Source organism: Dermacentor andersoni, chromosome 9 (genome assembly GCF_023375885.2).
Source record: "Dermacentor andersoni chromosome 9, qqDerAnde1_hic_scaffold, whole genome shotgun sequence".
Taxonomy (NCBI): Eukaryota; Metazoa; Arthropoda; class Arachnida; order Ixodida; family Ixodidae; genus Dermacentor; species Dermacentor andersoni.
The window spans coordinates 93811872-93833191 of record NC_092822.1 but is presented as its reverse complement, the minus strand read 5'-3'; the positions used below and the strand labels follow the sequence as shown (position 1 = coordinate 93833191).

General features: G+C 44.9%; 1 protein-coding gene across 1 annotated transcript in view; it reads right to left on the bottom strand.

The window, feature by feature from the left end:
• Nucleotides 1-15460: 15460 nt before the first annotated feature.
• Nucleotides 15461-21320, bottom strand: part of LOC126528381 (sodium- and chloride-dependent glycine transporter 2-like) — a 69955-nt gene continuing 64095 nt past the window's right edge. The window contains exon 13 of the mRNA XM_050176272.3: nt 15461-21255. Coding sequence (XP_050032229.1) covers nt 21055-21255 — 201 coding nt within the window. The 3' untranslated portion in view covers nt 15461-21054. The remainder of the gene's footprint in view (nt 21256-21320) is intronic.

The following is a 21320-nucleotide window of genomic DNA, read 5'->3' as shown; positions in this document are numbered from 1 at the left end:
GATCTAATGCCGGCCGCGGCGGCTGCATTTCGATTGGGGTGAAATGCAAAAACGACCGTGTACTGTGCGTTCGGTGCAGGTTAAAGAACCCCAGATGGCAAAAATAAATATGGCGTTTCTTACTACGGTGCGGCTCATAATCAAAGCGTGGTTTTGGCACGTCAAACCCCAGACTTGAATTTTGTTAACGTTCTCCGCCACCTTGACCATATTTAACATGGAGGCATGCAATGCCGTTTCCTAATTAACACACAGCCAGGGCACTGGCCCCTTATAATGGACGCCGATGGAAATGCAGGATGCGTCCAATCATCGGGTGTTTGTCACTGCTTGTAGGGACGTTTGTCTTCTGAAACTGCATATATATATATATTTATGCAGGGTGTTTCTGCTAACTTTAGGCCGAGTGTAAACTCTATGACGACGCGACTAAATGCATGTTGCTCCCTTTGGTATGTAGCGTGTCGCGCTATTTGTGTATTTTTGCTTAATTAGCTATTTAGTCAAGCATAATTAACCAACTTCTGAAGCAAGGAAGTTAGGAAAGAAATTCCAATTAGAAAGTTGCAGAGCTGTTGGCAACACGTCCGAATAAACAGTTTCTGTCTTTCTATCTGTTAAGTATTATTGTTTTTCACCTTACTGCGGATGCTCGCGAAATAGAAAAAGCACCACGTGACATATGCCCGCCTGCGAGTCGTGATTGCACAGCTCCTAAGCCTTCTGCGCACAAACGAAAACATACCATTTAACCGGTGTGAACACCCGTCTGCTTATCGCCATCATGAACCGCAGCGAGGGAAGCACGTCGCTGGCGTCAATACCACAGCCAACGCCTTCGTCACTGCCCTGTCGCCTTTTAAGCGGCAACACACCCTGCTCGATGGTATGCTCGTTTGGGAGCGCTGCAAGCACGGCGCGCAAGCGGATATGTCAGGTGATATTTTTTCTATTTCACGGGCATCCGCAGTAAGCTGAAAAACACTAACACTTAATAGATAGAAAGTGAGAAATTGCCTAATAGGACGTTTTGCAAAGTGCTCTAGAGCTTTCTAATTAGAATTTTTCGCCTAACTTTGTTCCTTCAGAATGGCTAATTTTCTTGACTAATTAACTACTTAGGAAAAATACAAGAATAGCGTGACACGTACAAGAGTGAGCAACATGCATTTGGTCGCATCGTCTTATGGTGCATCGGCATATTTTTAAACTCTGAGTAAAGTTAGCTGAAACACGTGTATATACGTCTATGGTTCAAGTAACGTGAAACAACACCCTGTATATATGCAATGGTGATCAAGTGATCAGTAAACCAACATATATGTGCAAAAGACGCACACATACATATGTGCGTGTGTTTTTCACATGTACTTCGAAACTCAATATTGCTTGTGACTCAATTTTATTCAACAATAAGTTAACAGCATTTAGTCAACGACTTTATTGTTGGAAACTACTCAACAATGGTTCAATAGTCAATACTATTCAACAATATGTCAAGAGAATTTAGTCAATGACTTTATTGTTGAAAACTACTCAATATTGGCTCAATAATACTCAATACTATTCAACAATATATCAACAGAATTTAGCCAACGACTTTATTGTTGGAAACTACTCAACAATGGCTCAATAATACTCAATACTATTCAACAATATATCAAGAGAATTTAGTCAATGACCTTATTGTTGAAAACTGCTCAACAATGGCTCAATAATACTCAATACTATTCAACAATATACCAACAGAATTTAGTCAACGACTTTTTTGTTGTGAACTGCCCAACAACTTTACTGTTGAATTATTGCCTGTGGTTTCAATAATTGTTGAGGTATTGTTGAAAGGCTATTGAGTCAACAATTCGTCAACAATATGCCAACAACTTTTCAACAGTCATTTTCATAAGGGTCTAGATGTTTTCTGCACATAACACGACATCTCCGTATAACATGGCCTGTTGAAATACACTCCGCATTACTTAAAGGCTCCTATATATGAAAATCTAGACTAATTCCCTAAAATTTCGCAATTCTCCTTTTTCCCACAGGTGGAGAACACCAGGTAGAAGGCGGAAGAATTTGCCCAAACGCTTGACAAAAAAAAGTAATGGCATCTGAACACGAACTAGAAGGATTTTGTGTGGCCCATAATCACTCTAAAACTTCTAAGCCGCTCCCCTAGCCATTGAAGCAGTAATCCCGCGAAGATGACATTTTCTCTTTGAACATTAAAGTAATCATCTTCTGCCTCAGTGTCACGCCATATTGTGAGGCACTTCGGATAACGCCGAAGCATCACCGGCGGAGATTTCGATCGGCTCCTGCAAATAAGCCGCGAGTTCAGATGTACGTTTGGCGGATTGGCATGGTATTGCGCTGAACAGCGGCACAAAGAAATAATTTTGTACTGTTTCAAAGGCAGGGTTTTTTTTTGTGGACGTTAGTGGCACATTGTTTAGCTTACTACAATAATAATATCAATGCTGAACATCGATAGCGAGAATTGATGATTCAATGGGTAGAAAGGACAATGCAAACAACAACTGCGCCCGAGTGTTTTTGAGCAAGTGACGACAACTCGACGGTACAGCGAGTTTTAATAAGGCGCGAGATCGCTAATGTCTCCAAGCGATAACTAACGTTGGTAGGAGAGAATCAGGCGTGCTGTTTAGGCCGTAATACTCGGATTACAAAACTGGGAGAAAGGAGGATAGATAGCTATGTGCTTTATTGGAGAAATGGAGATGTAGAATGTGAATATTTGTTGCGGAGATGATATTTAGGTGCGATTGGTTGTTTCAATGCGTAACTCCGCAGAGAACAAAGCCGCTCACCGACACATTTACAGAGATAGCACAGACAGTTATATGCACTAGCAGGCTTGTTATATGTGTACAGTCCTGCAGATATACGGCCTACACATCAAACCAGTGGACCAGGAAGCTGCGTGGCGAGCAAGCAATCACGTGGCACCATTCTTTGTGGCCATTGAAATGGTCACGTGGGACATTTTATATCCGACTTCAGTTAGCTTAGCCCGACTGACGCCGAAACCTGTAGAAGTGACGTTTTATTGCTGCAAATTTGCATTCACTGTTGCACCCGAGACACTTCTGAGAGATTCGTGACTACGTTTGAGTCATTCGCTTGGCCTATCGACCTTTCAATGGCAATATCAACACGCGTGCTCTAGTAAGCCAATATGCGACAACACAATGGGTTCAAGCATATAAACGATTACAACTGGCGGCTCAAATATTATATGCGTGGACTAGCATTTCCAGTGTTAAACCATCCAAGCATGGTGCTCGACAATTCTTTCGTACATATGGCTTCGGCATAGATACACCGAGCAGTTAACAGCGTCACGCCAGGATATTTCTTTTAGATGCCATTTTCGTTTAATACATTTCGGTTTACAACCGATTCAAGTTTGCAATCTCTCTGGACCTGTGACGTTGAATCATGGATGTTCTCGTTTCATCGCACAAAAAATATTGGTTTAATGTTACCTTTACAATTTATTATGATAATATTAATTACTAAGCTAATGCTCTTTCCCTCCACGTATGTGTTACAAACATTATGCCTCGAAAAATGTGCAATGTACAAATATCGGCCACATAGCTGCAAAATATTGAACTCTCACGCAGCCGTTAATCATTTCTCGAAATGAACATGAACTTTAAAAGTGTTTTTTCCTTATTGTATACTGTGAAGTTGCCCTTATATACTATAATGCATGAAGCAAGGAAATACTGCTACAACAAAGCTTTTGCAACTGTTATGAAATAAAACCCGTGGAAGCACGCTGGGTTCTGGCCAATTTTTTCTTAGTCAGCATCATTTATGGCTAACGAGCACCAAATCATTCATACAATTTTGAACCGTGGCATGATCATTTCAGATATGTATCCGGCACTGACAATGGTAGCAACATAAATTATATTATATACATTCGGTAATAACACGGTGGTGAAATTAGTGGTGGGCAGAAACGAGTGCCATGAGCGTGTTTCCGTTCCTCTCGAATGTATTCGAATGTCACCAGATAGCTAGGCGGTCTTACGGGCCCAGATAGGAGCTTCGCAAGCTTTTAGTGTGCTGTAAACAGACGGCTTTTGTCGGACATTTTCTAGGGTTAAGGCGCTGTTTCCGTTTCTAAGGACATGCTGAGACTTTCAGCTGGCATTTTACCCACACACAAACACACAAAAATTATGAGTCTGCGAGGCTGTGTGGAACCTGACAGTTACAATCAGGCGTGGACAATCTCCACACGACTAGCACATGCGGGATGTCGACCTTTCCTCCAAAAGAAAATGTGCTACTGGTGGCGGAACAGTGCCCAAAATATTTGCTTTGTGCCTTCTCGTGCGCACTATTGAGCTCATGGATAACGTTGCTTTAGGCCAGAGCTCTAAGTATGCTCGCGTATACGGTCAGCACTTCTTGAATCATTGTCGTGCTCTCTAAAGAAACAGAAAACATAAGGAGTTTAAAAAATATATGAATGAAACAATTTTATTGGTTACATGGTACACAATTGCGAGAGGGAAATAGAGGGAGAGATAAACGGGACTGGAAAGTCATGGGGGTTAACGGGATGAGCTTCTGGTTTGCTACCCTGCACCTAATTGCGAGCATGCAAAGAATACGCTATAGGCACCGGGGGCTGGATGAGTTTGGACCGGTGGCGCCTTTATGCGGTGGCGCCACGATTGTAATCGCATGTGATGGTCAGACTTGGCTCAGGAGACGCTGCAACCAGCTACGATGATTCAAGTGGAAACTTTAGCTCGGGGCCAACTCCGATGCGGCCTATTCAAGTACATGTCAAACGCGGAAGCGCTCTTCTGAGATAACCACTGGGGAAATTTTCATGAAATTTGGTGTATTTAAGAGAGAAAGTTTAATTATAGTGACCGTTTGTTGCGGAATTTCGATATAGAGATTTAATTTAATACAAGAATTTTCAGACCTACTGAAGTTAGGAATATAGAAGCACTAAGTTTACAAATTATTAACTCTGTTTCAAGAGCAGATATCGCGGTTCTGTAAACGGCATTCATTAGATCATTCAAAGCGGACAAATTCTATGTGTCATATATTTCTGGTGAATTGTTAGGTTTTGTACAAGGGTTCTGCAAAAGCTGTATTTCCAACTTACTATATTTTTTGCAGGTTCATGTGCAACATACAGATCTTGTCCGCTTTAGATGTACTATTACATTCAGCTCACAGCACTGTTATACCATTTTTCATTGCATAACTACAGAGGTGTAAACTTCATAGTTTCGTTTTCTGAAACTGCGATTTCGCGCCACTTTTTTATAAAAAATTTATGACATAGACGAAAAAATTCGAAGCCACGTGTCACTAGATTTTAAGTTTTTCTTTTTATATGTAGCAAACCTTGTCGTTTGTGGACGAGTGGTTGCCGTCAAAAACGAATTCTCGTTTTACATGTATTTAGATTGGAACAGCCGAGCTGAAGCTTCCCCTTAATATGTGCCGTCGTTCTTTCTGTTTGACATTGCCGAAATAAACTATCGAGTTAAACAACTTCTGATCAAATGTGTTGCCTTTCTGCGTGCACGTACAGTTACTTAAACTGACTCTAGCTGCTTAGGCCATTCACTTCAATCGCTCTTCATCGTCGCTTCACCAGATGCAACTGCGGAAAAATTGGATATGCGCGTTTGGCAGGAAGCCGTACGTACAGTGCTCTGCAATTGAAACGCGATATTCGAATCACATTGTCGCCGGTGCTTTTTGCGCAGACTAAGTGCTTGCTACACCGAGCTGATGCATCGTAGTACACAGTGAAAGCGAAAACCTTTGTGATGCATTGAGGCTGCATTTGGTTCCGCGGCGATTAGCTAGTGCTGACATGTGTCGCAAAAAAAATGAAGAGGCGGTGGCAGTCGTGCACTCCACGTATCGTGTTTCGTTCGCAGAGGACTGCACATTTCCGATGCTGTTTTGCTACAGTCTAGCTCTTCTAAAATTAACAAAGGAACCGTTCATTCGAAGAGCTTCGAGTCCCATTGGAATTGGTTGTCTTCGCATCGGCTACTCTCACGGCTCCGAAGCTTGGGCTACGAAGGCGAAGGCTCAGATTTGTACTCGCTATTTTGCCGTCTTATCAGTGCATCAGTTTTCATTTCAGCCGAATTTTCCTTCCTCGCGCTTTCCAGCTCTAGTGGCGTCCGGCACATGACTGCTTGCTGTGCATCGACGGCGAATGCAAACGCACCGCCATGCTCACACATGACCCCACCGATGGCTCTAGTCGCGCTGAGCTGTGTGAATTGAACCATTATTGAAGATTTGGCTAGTTTCTAGGAAATTAAGAATGACGAAGCATTGCAAAGGCAAAAACAATTACAATGAACAGAGAACGAGAATTTGTGGGATCGGCGAAGCAGCTAAATAAGCAAAAGAGGGATACGTAGTTCTTTGTCCGTAACTTTAGCGCGCAGCTCTTACGCAGTTCCTATGTTGAGTGTCAGCGTAACCGAGCGAACCAACACAGCGAAGGATAAAAGAGCGAACACGCCGTGCAGCGAGGCATGAAAGACTGCAATGGCGAAGAGAGGGAGAGGAGGAAATCGGATGCAACAAAACCATGAGGTGGAAAGCGATGGAGGAGGGTACGGCGAAAGCGGCCTGAGAAGAAAAGCGTTGTGCCGCGTAATAAGTGGTCTGCGGTGACGACCGCTACAAGGTGGCGCCAGAGTATCGCGCTGTCGTCTGTTCAGCGATGGCATGTGGAGAGCGTGTCCACCGATACGATATATGGAAACAAAGCGCTGCATGAGCGGCGGTCTATCTGTGGCGGCGGCCGGTAATTAAGTGCACGCGTCACCCAGGCGCTGCCTGTCGCGATCTCCCGATTTGCGAGGTGGTCACGCCACACTTCGCTCTATTTGCAATGTGCCACACGGGACACACTGTCCGCGGCCGCCAATAGATTGCGAAATGAAAATGCGTATAGATTTCGCTTTAGGGAGTTTAGTAATCGTCAGTGAATTTTTTACTCCAGAAAGAAACCGTACAGCCTAGGTCGAACGCGAAGGCGGTAGAATGTCCCGCAGCGGGGTTCGTAGCGTTCTGCCACGAGGGAATGACTGGAGAATGAGAGCCGACCCCGAAGGCGTGGTGCAGCTGAACGCAGCGTCCGAAAGCTTTCGCTGCCACGAGGCGAGAATGGAACAAACTGACACGCTCTCACTCGTGACGCAACATTAATGAATTCTAGTGGCCGACAGCAATCTAGAGCGCACATAAGTGCTCTAGCTTGTGCTATGTGGGGCTTGACGTATACGTGTCAATCATGTCAAAGAAGTATAATGAAGTCTAACGGCTTTATGGCGTAGTGCTTGGGGCCTCTGGAATTCTTCGTTGTACAAGTCGCTCCTTTGTAAAGGTCGCACAGCGCACAGCTCACCCAAGCACAGGAACGGAATTATTCATCCGTTATACAGGTCATTCTGTTTAAGAGACGTTGGTTGTAGAGGCGCTAGACTGCTGTTGGCGTCAGCATGAGATAAACATGCGTACAATTCAAAATCGTGTTACTATGCCTGCGGCGACAGGAATTGGCTTATATGAAAGTAGCGTATGGCGCTCCTGCGGTGCCATTGGAGCCGAATGGTACACGGGCACGCATACATGTTATCGGTCGTAACCACCGCAGGGTATCTGGCAATCTTCCTAGTCTTCTAACAACTACTTTGTCATTTGATCATTATCGAGAAAATCAGAGTAGTGATCTTAACCTGCTTCGGTATCATCAAAGGCCTCTTAGGTCAATATCGCCTAGGCAAAGCCGTTAAAGAGCACCAACGTAATGTTGAAAGTCATATTTGGCAAGAACACGCTTTTTGAGAGCCGAGAAAGGAAGAGGTATCGAGGACGCCAAAGCCCATTCACGAAAGAAAGAAGGAAAAACGCTTTGCGTGAATGTGGCCGTGTAGGTTTGATGTGATACTTGCAGTTGAATAAAAAAGTAAGGTCTATCTATATAAGAACGGCAGATACTCGTTGACCCCTGGGTCCCATACTCGGTGGCACACACCCAGCGGTCCCATGAGAGTGTACTATGTATTTTATACATTCTTCATACATCGTCGGTGAAGTTTTCTTTTTTAATATTCCCCTGTCTACATGTATTAACACGCGTGATTGTTACCATGCAGAGCAAGATAACATTTGCAATGCAAATGGTGGTGCTTGACGGCTTAGCTTACCGCTGTGAGCTCTGTTTGCCAAGTGCATTCGCATCGCAGTTTGCACTATATTTCTGCGTTGTATATTACCTGGTGCTATGAATGTGGCCTGCCAAGCCCAAGTGGCGATCTTTCTCGAAAAGAGAAGCAGAAAAACTCGTTTTCCGCCATGTCAGGCCTTAGAACCCGCAGGGCGAAATTACTGGAAGCACTGCGAAAGCCTTCGTGCCCGTCGTCTGCTTCACATTCCGATGCTCTGAATTCCGCCACTTGCGGCGCTGTTCGCAAGCACGTCGCTGGCGCTGTGCTGCCACCTTACGACGCCCCCCCCCCCCCCCCCCCCCGTATTATTGAAATTGTATACCTATTGAAGGTAGCATGAATGCATGAATTGTAGCATGAAAACAAACGGTTCGGTTATAAGGGCAGTGTGGTTGAAGAGCAGAAACGTGAATGAATACAGACGCCCCTGCGCCTGTTGTTGCGAAACCCGAGTTCACACCAGCTTTGACAGCTTCCGAAGTTTTTTTTTTTTCTTTTTTTAGTTTTGTTCCCCGTTTTTCGGTTTCTTCTTTTTGCTAGTGGGGGTATGACCCTCCTTGCATACGGCGCATTGTCATTGACATGTCATCATGCAGCACGTTACCAATGGTCGATTGCTGGTGACCTTACGAAGATAATTTGTGCATCTCTGGATAACATGGCAACAGTAACGAATTTTATTTCTATTGCCTTCGATAAAAAATAAAACACAACTCATTAGATTTTCATGATGGAGTTTAACGGCTCTGCCTTGTGCTGTTCCAAGTTATATTAGCTGTCTGCGGGCAAAGCGAGCATTTGGAGAAATCGTCTAGTAGTCAGAAATCGCGACCTTTCAGTCATTTTTGCGTTAGAAAGTCCATAATTAATACCTTTGAAATGTAAGAATTTTATAATAATTTACCTGTGTTTGCTTTCCTAGAATTTGCGAAACCGAAGCGCAAGTTCGACATTCCCAGATTGGATATGAATGCTTAATTTGGAACTGCAGTGCTCTCTTATCAGGTGTTCGGACTGGCCCCATGTTTCACGATCGCCATCAGATAGCCCGAATAGGACGAGGTTATAAAGGCGGCCCTTATCTTCTACGTCATCTATTTCTGCAATTAGACTGACTTTATCCGGGCATGTCGTTCTGAAGTGCGGGCGTATATTCTTCTCTTGATGTTATCGGAGGGAGAAACAAAGCAGAGATGTTCGACTTGGTCAAGCCATTTTTTCTTTTTTCGAACAATTTCTCGTTTTGTGACATCTTATTGTGAATTGTCTTAACTTTCAAAAACAGAGATGCCTATCCACAGTGAATTGGATCGCGGGCTGCTAAAATTTCCTACGCCATTTACCTCCCAACAGAACTCGCTTACGGGATTAGGTTCACTTCTATATCACAGCTGCCAATGAGAAGGTTTTAAAAATTAAAATTAAATTATGGGGTTTTACGTGCCAAAACCACTTTCTGATTATGAGGCACGCCGTAGTGGGGGACTCCGGAAATGTCGACCACCTGGGGTTCTTCACGTGCACCTAAATCTAAGTACACGGATGTTTTCGCAATTCGCCCCCATCTAAATGCGGCCGCCGTGGCCAGGATTCGATCCAGCGACCTCGTGCTCAGCAGCCCAACACCATAGCCACTGAGCAACAACGGTGGGTTGAGAAGGTGTTGCTCCATGTGCGTACACATTTGCAATGGCAATGAAGATGCGTGGGCGCTGTAGAGCAGAAAGAGCAGCGTAGCGCGTCATATTAGTGAACTAGGAATGTTGGTTATTTACCTGAACTAAAAGCAGATGCCACGCTTAATGAAGTTGCATCGTCGTTGTGCTGGCACGCCCATTATGAGAGGCGAGAATTTAGTGTTTCTTTTATAGAGGCACCGACGTTATATCTGTGCCAATATCGTAGCTCTTGCTTCAATATACGACGCTGGCCGGTGCAGAATTTGCTCTGCTTCAGGTTTTCTTGGGCAGAAACTCGACTGGCCTGTTTGATTTCTTCTTTGTGGTGTCGACTGTTGTGGCAGCATAGCAAGTCCCAAGAGACTGTCGGCGAGGGCAAGCCTCGGGAACGCCGCTGGATGTGGCGGTTCAAAGAACGGCCATGGAAGGTCGAGTGCGAAATTACCAAAGTAAGCCCCTGCACGAAAAGCAGAGTCAGCGTGTAACGAAGCTGCATCCTCGTTGGGCCACCAAGCGTGTGTGCAGCTTTGTGAAGCTGCATTAGTTAAACTCCGGCACGGAAACTGTATATCCCAAGCCGAGATGCACATTGTGTGTCACCACCCGTTGTTGGACTTACCGTGTGTGTTTAGATATCAGAATTAAGGTTCGCTCAACTCTTGTGCATTTCCTATTTTATCATTAGGTGAAGCACACGATCGTGCTTCTCACCTTTGAACTCAAACAGCGACGTTTTGTCATTGAAGAGTTCTGTAGAATGTGCACCGCAATATATGTTGCCATTACTTCCGTTCATCTCGGCATGTTAATTTGAGAAGTCTGAATTTCCGCAGGATGACACAGGGCTAGAATGTGAACGCCACCAGTGTATTCGTTATGACATGGTAGCCATGATATGAAATAATAATCGCTTGACTGCCTATAATTCTTCGAGTATTGAAAGGCTCTCCTTAAAGCGTTGAATCGTGTAGGACGGCACCACGTGAGACAAAGAAAGACTCAGATTCATCGCTTTAACGAGTGCGATTACGTGCCAACATGCCTTTGCATTTGAGGGCCTCGCTGATGCAATAGTGCTATTGGCATTTATGTATTTTAGTAGCTCATACCATCAGGGCATATATTTTAGGTTCTTAACGCATATGAAACTCATTGCGACAGTTTAATACATATACATTTGTTTTACTACAATTCATTGGCCCCTACACAGCCACGTTACATTGTTATAGCCAACCAAGAAGCCATTTGTCATTATTTGCATGATTGACGGCATTACAACATTCCTTGGTTCTTTTTGCAGTGATTGGCCTTTCGCCATAAAAGAACACGAATCATCATTTGTAGTGAGTCGTGACATTTCCCACTATTTGCAAATCTTCCCCTAACGCTTCATATGTAGCAGGTTTTGACTGCTCAGTGGGCATGATATGACTTGGTGGAGTAGAGGCACCTTACCGAAGCTTCATTTTTTTGCCTTGTTTATTTCTCTTCACAGTGTTGTGAAACGTAATATGCCCACCCCCACATTTAATTTTAGCCCCACAGACGTTTAAAGGACGCTAAAGAGAAACACTGTTTCATTTTTAGCTGACATATATTGCTTTAAAAGAATGTTCGTTACTTCTTCAAAATTGTTTTTACTATTCTCGATACTTGGTGTTTGCATGCCAATTAATACTAGAATCTTATTATGAGGCACTCCGTGATGTGGGATTCTGGATCAAGTTAGACCTCCAGGGACTCTTTGACATGCAAATAAATCTAAGTATTCACGAGCATTTCTGCGCTTAGGTACCGCTGAAATGGGGCTGCCGAGACCGAGAGGGAACCCATGGTGTTAAGCTGAGAAGCGCAATTCCATAGCCCCTAAGCTACTATGAAAATAGATTGAGCACAAACTTTCTTTTTTTACTTTTACAATTTTGCGCTGAAACCCCCATCATTGGTCCATCAGTGACACAGATTTCTAAACATTTACTTTATATTTTTCGTACTGGGATAGTTAATGCTCACCGGAAGTTCTTGAACCTTGCCAGTTCAGTGTGTGGCTCTCTTGAAACTAAACGTACTACATCATCAGCGATAAATCATCGCCGATGATGAGCCCGCTGATGATGAACCATCACAAGGCCTGCTGAGCAGACACTGTCAAAAACAGTGACGTCACTATGAGTTGGAGCGCGAAGTTGAAAGCTGTACTAAGCCCCGACTTTGGACGTTGCGCATTTTTTGAGGCTTGCCAAACGTCATCGCATGCTAACCATGATTTTCATAGTGTTGTAGATGGGCCATAAGTTAACACAATTGAAATATTTCTAGTTTTTTGTCTCTCTTCAGCGGAGACGCCTTTAGCAAGGCTAGACCCTTGTAGCCAGCGCCGTCTTCGTCATTCTCCCGCTGGAATATTGTCAAATGATTCGTAGAGATATCTTAGTTACTGCATAGGCAAGGGCGAGCCTTTAGTTTTGGTAACTTCAAATTTCAGGCGGAATGGGGTCGTACCTTCTGAAAGGTTTTGTCATTGTCCTATCGCGGCAGGGGTCAAGCATAAATTAATGTCAGGGGTCATAAAATGGCAGGGGTCAAGCATAAATTAATGTACTCGATTACGAAAATGAAGCAGCGGGAAATTGCGCGCTGAGAATACCGATAAACATACAGTACTACACAACTTGAGAAATAATATTGAAACGTCCAAGAATGCAGAAGAAAAAAAAAAAGATTGAATCGTCGCGATGGCACATCACAGTCGCCGTAGGCGTCGAAGTCCCTATAGTGAAATTATTTTTAAACAGCTCTGATAGCGTCCACGCAACAATAATTGTTTGCGTACTGTAAAATGCTCATATTCTGCGGCCTAAAGCTCACCGCACGGTGCGAAAACGCTCTCGCAGCGAAAGCGAAACATTGTGCGCGGACCTGCATGCAGACGCGCAATCGCTCGCTGCGAAACCGTGCGATCGCGCCTTCATTGAGGCTTCATTCGGTTATGCTCCGTTCGGTTATAAAGACAGTCCACTATAAGAACGCATCTCACATAGTTTGCTCTGAGCGTTTGCCTACCTTTCTCGCAATAAGCCAGTTCGGGCGACTCCATCGCGGCGTCCGCGCGCAGTGGCATTCACTATACACGTGTTCGGCAAAAGATAGCGTCTGTAAACGATTCTGCGCTTTAGTTTGCCCAAGATTATTATTTTGACAGTAAAAAACTGTCCTCGTTTTGAGAGTGCTTCCGGAAGACTAGGAGGGTTGCCGCCTGGTGTCTTTATTGAGCGCCGTAAGCCAAACCTATAAGGAGCGCGCCGCTTATGCCTCATACTACGCAAGAGGGGCGCTTCCGACAGATGGCAACTCCGTAAGTCCTCGGCCCCAATAGTCGGCGAGTAAAGGTGGCCCTAAGAACCAGTTGACGGTTTTGTTGCGCTCGCTACATCAGAAGTGTTGGCATGCTGCAGTGCATTTCTGGTGCGTGCTTCGTGCGAGCTCCTGGTAGCAGACGACACAGCGCTGCGCTCTGCCAACTCTACGCTTGCGATACCGCCTGTCGGCTGAGAATGAAGAAGAATGACATTAATAAATTACTTCAAGCATTGCGTGAATGCTCGGAACCGCACCTTTATACTTCAATACTTGCCGTATAATATTTAATTTATATTTTATATTTATTAGCAAGCAGAAACATTTTGCAGTTCCTCGATTAGCTCTTCATATGACGATGTATACTTGAGAGGCGGCAGCCTCTCGTCTATTGGTCGCGTCCTCCCCTTCTCCTACCTCCTACTTGGGAGTGGCCCGTCTAGCGACGTAAGCAGCGAAGTGAACAGTTCGTTTTCCGAACCGTTATAAGATTCCGCCCCTGTTTACCTCTAGCCCCCGTATGTATCCCCCGAATGCGTCCCCAGGGCGGCTTACGAGGCCGCGTCGATCGCGGGAGAGGAGTGAAGGAGGAAAGAAGTGGTTGGCGCTATCTTTGGAGATTGAGGGGTTTTACACGCCATGAGAGGTGCGCTGTACCTAGCGTCGATACGCGTGCATTTTGCATTGCAGTTGCATATTATTACACCAGGTGACACGCCGTGTAGCACTTGCATAGGTAGCGGCACAAGGTTGATGCACATAAGGACTGCGCCTGTCCTTGTGTGCTCTCTCTGTGGTCGTTTGTTTGTGCAGTTGGAATGAAATGTTTGCTAATCTGCGCGAACTCGCCCAACAAGAAGTTCTTCAAAGGTAAATACAGAAGTCTTGAGGAAGAAAAAGAAGTTTAAGAAGATGTATACAAAATGGCAGAATGAAAAACATGTACAGCATACCTGATTAAGTACCGCAGGCTAGGCGACAGTCGCCTCCCCGTTTCAGAAGAATTGTCAACAAATCATCATCATTAACATCGTATCGGGCCACTTGTCACGCGATGTGACATGCGCGCCACGTAGCGTGGATACGTGCAAACTTAGCACTGCAGTTGCGCTGTATTCCACCAGGTGTCCCGACATGTAGCAGTTGTACGCAGCAGTCGCATGTAGCTGGGCCTGATTAGCTCAAGCAGGCTAGGTGACTGTCACCACCTCGTTTCGAAGGGGGTGCCAATAAATCGTCATCACCAACAACAGCATCGCATCGTGTCAAGTGTCAAGGGATGTGACATGTGCGCCGCGTAGTCTCGATATCTCTACTTACTCTTCGGTTCACGTTATGGCGTCTCCTCGCAAGAAACGAACATGAAGAAGCGCTTCGTAGAGCTACGCGCGCAGCCGCAACCAGGCAACATCGGGCTCAGCAGACGGTTGCGCAAAGAGTAGGACAAGCCGCAGCTCGCCGTCAATGCCAGGCGGACAGTTCAGATCGTTCTCGTGGAAACGAAGCGAAGAAACTTCGCCGCGAAGACCCTGTAGTGCATGGTGCCGAAAGTGCAGCTCCTATGGAGCCGCTTCTCCAGCTTACGCTGTGAATGTGCTGCGCTTGCCGCGCAGGTCTAACTTTCTTTTTTATCTGGGGAGCATTTGCCGCGGTGCAAAAACACGTGAAGTGCTACGGCGATGGCGTTTCGCGGCAAATTTCTAGAGCGGACGTTTCGAAACTGCTGCAACCCAGTTTGTAGCTATAGGTGGGCTTTAAATACTGGATGACGGTTTCTGCGCTTATAAAAATGCCTCCTAGAGTCGCTCACTAAATGCAATTGCTAAATACCTGTTCATTGATCATATTGCCTATTGCCGCGCAACTTTTGATGCGCTACAATTTAATGACTGGTCAGCAAAAACTGTGTTCACACACACACACACACAGATACACATTACGTATGTATATCTTGTTTACTAATTGTGATAGTAGGAGAAGTATGGCTCCTGAGGATCCCAGTATTGTGTGAGTGTATTGTTGGCTTGATATGAGGTTGATCACCATTTGAGAAGTCTAAAAGAAAGGGGACTGACACAATCACTATAATATGAAGGGAAGAAGCCTGTTTCCACTTACCATGTGACAATAAACACACGACTCGGATCGTCAGCTTAGTTTCGACATACCTTTTTTCTTTATTTCTTCCTTGCAAAGACGCAAGCGTGCAAACTGGGGGCACACAATAAAACGCCACCCGTAAACATTGATGTTAATCTCCGCATAAGCAACATGTGCAACCACTGCATACGTCACAAGTTGATTCACTGCCAATACGGTGTTCGGTGCATAGTGACGAATCTATGTGATCGCGCACATAAACAAAAGTCGGCTTCAAGTAACATCGTTTGGATTCAACTATTCCTCTGTGTACCGCAAGTTTCTAGGATTTAAGCATTAAAAAATATCAGTAAATGTCTGTGTCACTGCAAGATAGGACATTTCCGCACAGTTTAACGTATGCGCCTGTCTGCCGATACTTCTGTACAAGATATCACAGGTGAACTTGAGTCACGTGGTCTCTTAAGGGAACGGCGGCAGTCCAAGCTTCACTCTTAAACATTAAGCAGCACTATTACGTCAATTATACATTCTGCACTGAGGACTTCGCCATCTCGATTATGTAGTGCAAGCGCGAGAAAAGATACACAAGTCAAGGGGTTATCAACCGACGATGATTGCACACTCAGAACATTAAGAACACTAAGAGCGCTGAGCAAACATACCTGGATTCGAATGAAGCTTGGACTGCGACCATTGTGGCTTTTGTTTAGCAAACTCTCACAAGCTGTATTCACCGATTGCTCACGAAATCACACTTATCTAAACATCAGCGTGTTGCATTCAAGTTCTCATATCTAACACAGACAGCAATATTAAAAATTTTAACTTACGTCGCTATGTTTCAAAGCAAACTTTACGAGAGCTGTTAAATTGTGTACAAAAGAGACACCAATATGAAATAATAAATTAAGTTCAATTGATAGATTTATTTTCTGGGATGCCACTTGCATGAGTTACCATAAGAGTAGGCTTAATAAATCCAGGACGGATTCCAATAAGGACCAGGACGGATTTCAAAAAGGAAGGCGAGAGGTGATGCTAGCGTTCGATTTCCGCACCAGCAACGCCTAACGTCATAAATTTTGGTGCAGTCTGTTCGCCGCTGGTGATGTGTTGAAATGTTCGGGAGAAGGCTGCATCGTATTGGAATGTACGGAAAATCTAAACGTGGAGTGCTATGGGTTTTCGTTTCCTGCGCGAAAACGGCCGAATTATACCCATAACACGTCAAAACCCGCTATTCCTCCAGTGACGTCGTCGGCGTCATGACTACGGCGGGAAATTCAAAAAGCGAACTTCGGCCTACTTTATTCAAATACAGTTGAAACTCGGCTTAACGAAGTGATGGCCACGCTCGAATTACTTCGTTAAACAGAGAAGTTCGTAAAACTGAGAAATAAGTTTTTCGGTCTTTCGAAATGTAAAATTTCAACGTAGCAACGCGCAAAAGCTACCGCGGCATCGTATTTGCCACTAACCTCACCATCTGTCGCATTAGTCATGAAATAACGAAAGCAACCCCCTCCGCCCATACTGAGGCGGTGTGGAGTCCACTGTTTGCACATGAGTGCGACGTGGAGCCTCGTCAGAATAAAGCTAGCGCCGTGACCATGGTGCCCAGATGTTTTAACGCGATAGCTTTAGAGCGCGCGCTTGAAGAGAAACCTGTCCACGTCAAAATAAGAAAGAAATCACCGTTTTCAGTTTAATCACTGATTTCGAGAAAAACTTCGTTACATCGAGTTCGGACAAGTTAGTTTGGTTTATTCGGGTCGATGACAACACTGAGCCCTACAGGTACCTGCCGGGGAACGGAAATTTCTTCTTTATATCGGGAAATTCGTAAAATCGGGTTTCGTAAGATCGAGTTTTTACTGTACTGTTTAATATGTTTTAACTCCAGAGAATGGTAATAGAGTAGCGAAAGACTATCTTACCAGACTTTTTTGATGTATTATTTGTTTTCAGTGTCTCTTTTTTTATTGGTATCTACAACAACAGCACCATGGTGTTTGTACTGACCTGACCCTGTTTCAGCGTTACGCTCACGTGCACAAAGGTGACTTACTTTTTACATTACACATGCGCGATAATTACTTTTTATGTTCGTGATGTTTTCATGAACTCTTCATGTGCAAGTTATGCAAAAAGAAGTCCTACATCAATATGATCGAAAGGTACTGCCTTTTCTCATCAATGCTTTCAGACACTTCACGACACCACATGCACAAATTAAAACCGAAATGTGCTCACATTTTGAACCATGGAGTGAAAAAATGAATTAATTGCGTTGCATAATCACTAACAGTGAATTTCAGCTTGCCATTCATCCAATGCGCGACCTCAAATGCATGCAGCCTTAACTTGACGCTCCCTAGATTAATACTAGAGGTGCTCGAATGAAGAAAAATTTCGCATTGAACCGAATGCGTGTATGCGAGAATGAAAAAAAATTATTTAAATATCTAATGGTATATAGAATACTTCTTTGCATAATAATGCAGAAAAGATATGATTAATTAAATTGCAAAGGAAAAAAACAACTCGCAGGCAACTCGCATGTGAGCGAAAAATAAAAGCTCGTGGCATTTTTTTTTTGGTTGCCATAAAACAAACACCTGAAGCATCAGATGCATCACCTGCATGGACATTTTTGTATCAAAAGGGGGATACAATAATTACTCATAATTACATTTGTACAGGCCCGTGACATGTTCTATATGAAAACAAATATGTACACAAAATTCGCGCAATCGAATTGATGTTCTTTAGATCCTTTAGTCGATTCCTTTACGAAACATGGAAGATTCGCACACCTCTAGCCATTCATACTTTTCAAAAGTAATTGCAATGGAGTATTTACGTTGACTTAAAGTCAGCCAAATGTGCAATCCGCCGGTGATGTAGCCCTCAACGCTCTTGCACTAAAAAAAGTGGCGAAAATCCCCAGTACCTAAAAAAAAAAGCTGCCAGCCATGATGCTCGAGCTTCGCTAATCTCTCTATAGTGTCAACGCTGATAGGCGTAATCAAGGAGTACAAAAATCCCTGAGCTATAAAACGGAGTCAGTGAAGGTTGCGTGCACTTGAGATCCAATGCAAAACTTAAGACACTGATCACATGATGAGCGAAAACACTGAGGAAAAAAGAGTTCACGCAGCCATCGTAAGTTGACCGCAGTCGTGCAGTCATTAAAGTGTGGACAGTGAAAGCAATGAAGAGCAAAACATGCAGGCGCTCAGCCCGCATGACTATAAGCGCTCGAAGCGTGAGCGACTCCAGACAGAGCAACCTGATGCTGTCCCTGCAATCCACATTCGTTATTGCAATAGAAATTCTTTTGTGAAAGTGCAAAAGAAATCTGCAACGCGATTTCGTCATCATTTTCTAGGTGACATCTTTTATTAATATCCAGCTCAATTATCACACACGAAGCAGGAACCATCAGCTCAAGTCGTTCTGCTTCCGTGTGGCATTGCTCCGGAATCTTCATTGCTTACACACAGGCAAGAAACGCAGATTCTGGCAGTCTCAAATATTTTAGAGCACTTATGAAACCCAACAACATTTGTTGCACAAGTGACATACAACTACGCCTCGCCTTTTTTTGCGTCTTCGTAATGGAAGCAGTTTCGGAAATTTCCGCGCTTGGGAACGTGGTGAAAGTTCGACGTTTCCTACGAATACCCATGCACTGAAAACTTTGCGCCACTTGGCGAGCAACGGTAACGAGATCGCCCGCCAGCCGTATTTTCAAGATATTCCTTAGGCCTGAGCTAATCACAAGAGCTGGTGCGAGAACAATTGTGATATTGCTCATATGATTAGTGAAGGAGGCCGGCCATTGACAAGCGAAGGAAACGCTTTGGCGAATTCAGCTGCGCGACAATTGTAACTGTGCGGACACCCGTGAGCCGCAATTTGCATATGCCAGTTGACAGCGCTCACGTATTGGCTTCACGTACTTCTTTCATCTGAACAACAGCAAACATGACATCCTATAGGTGCACCAGGACAGGTTCAGCTCATGCTTCGCCTTGATCTGAAACGACACATATTGCTGAACACATTCAGCAATCCCCTTTTTCTCACTATAGCTGCAATAAAGCGCTTACTGCGAAGATAGGCTACAGAGGAACAACGTGTGCAGTGTAGGCTACAGCCTTCTGCCCACAACAAATCCTTCGTCACTTGCGTAAGTCGCAACCGAGAATTGCCTGGCTTTTACCGCGCAATTAATCTGCAGTGAAAAGTAATTTAAACTTGCAAATAAATGTGCCTTGAATGTTGAATATGTTGCATTGTTTTGTTTAGTGCACACTAGGCCTGAAAGTGACGTTAGCGTCTAATTGAAACCGCTGTCCTACTTCAAGCTGATGCCCATCGCAACGCACAAAATAATGGTTGCTTTGACGCAAGTACCATGTTTTGTTTTGATACGAAATATAAAAATATGACTTTTCTGAGCCCCAGGGAGGCGCCACACGTTGAAACATCACATTGCCGACATCGTAATCTCAGAGAGACTTTTTCGAAACTCCTCGAGTTTTCGACTTCACTGGGGCCAGGTACGAGCGCAGGAGTAGCAGCTTATTTCTGGAGTCTACACGGTTGAACTAGAGAAGGAGAAAGTTGACAAATGAAATAGAACCCAGTCGTTCTTGCATATTCACCATTCACATCTGTCAAAGCACTTCGACGCACATATATTGAAGTGCGGAACGCCCACAACCGAAGAATACACACACACAGTGGTATCTGTAACTTTCGCATTTCCCAAGAAGATGTGCTCGGTCTAGTGCTTTGCTTGATTACAAGGAACGAACCTTTTGTTGCATTCACACGCTTCCAGCGCGTGTCGTTGCTTAGTTCGTGTTTATCGCCATTTCTTGCGTATATTTTTTACGGCACAACCGACCTAACCAAACTTGCGAATAATTTCCCCATGTGTCAATTGTGCCGGCCGAGACTGCTCCGCCTTTCGCACAGCTACTTGCTGGCAGTTCTCGTTACATTGATCTTGGAGAATTGAGTTGAAGTAGCGAATACACGGGGGTCAAGTAGTGAGGAAATGGCGCTAACGATAACAATGATAGAGAAAGCGCTCTGTCTGCGTTTCTTTTCGTGTTCCTGCGGTTAGTGCCCCTCCTGCGTAGGTTGCCTGCCACACGGGTTTTCTCTCTCGTCCGATAATTCCACTAGTAAATTCAGCACATTCAATTGGGGCTCACAGCTGATCTGCGAACGCTGAACTGCAGACACGGCCGCCAGAAGACTCCTTGCACAGCCCTTGTTCATAACCGGTTAAAGAGCCACGTGACCACGTAGCCACGCAGCGACACAAAGCTCAGGCACACGAATCACGTACAGAAAGCGAACAGAACTGTACAGGCACGAGGCACTTATGGCATCGATGACACGACGAGATAGATGGTCAGTTGTGGGACAGCTAGTTTCCACTGATTGCTGCCGCCTTCGAGTCCCACAGCACACACGCAAGTACGCACTCACACACTCACATATCCACGCGCCGCAAACACGCACACACTCTGGACGTCGGCGTATCACCCGGAGAGGCAAGGCGGTCAGGCCGCAGGCGTCCCGGCAGGCGCTGCGCTGGCTGCCCCCTAAACGTGCGGTCAGCGAGCGTCCCGTTCCGTGACGACGTATGCCTTGTTCTCGACGCCGTTTACGGTGTAGCAGGCGTCGGCCTGGGAGAACTTCTTGAGCTCCACCTTGACGGCCGGCTGCGCCTGTCCTGTCGCCGCCTTCCACTGCTCCTTGAGGGACGCGTCGGACGGGCCCCAGTGCTTGGACGGTCGGCAGGCGTGGCGCATTTTCTGCGCCGCCAAACAGGGGAGGGGTGAACGAAAAACGCGTTTACTTGCTTTTTGGAGGAGAGAGG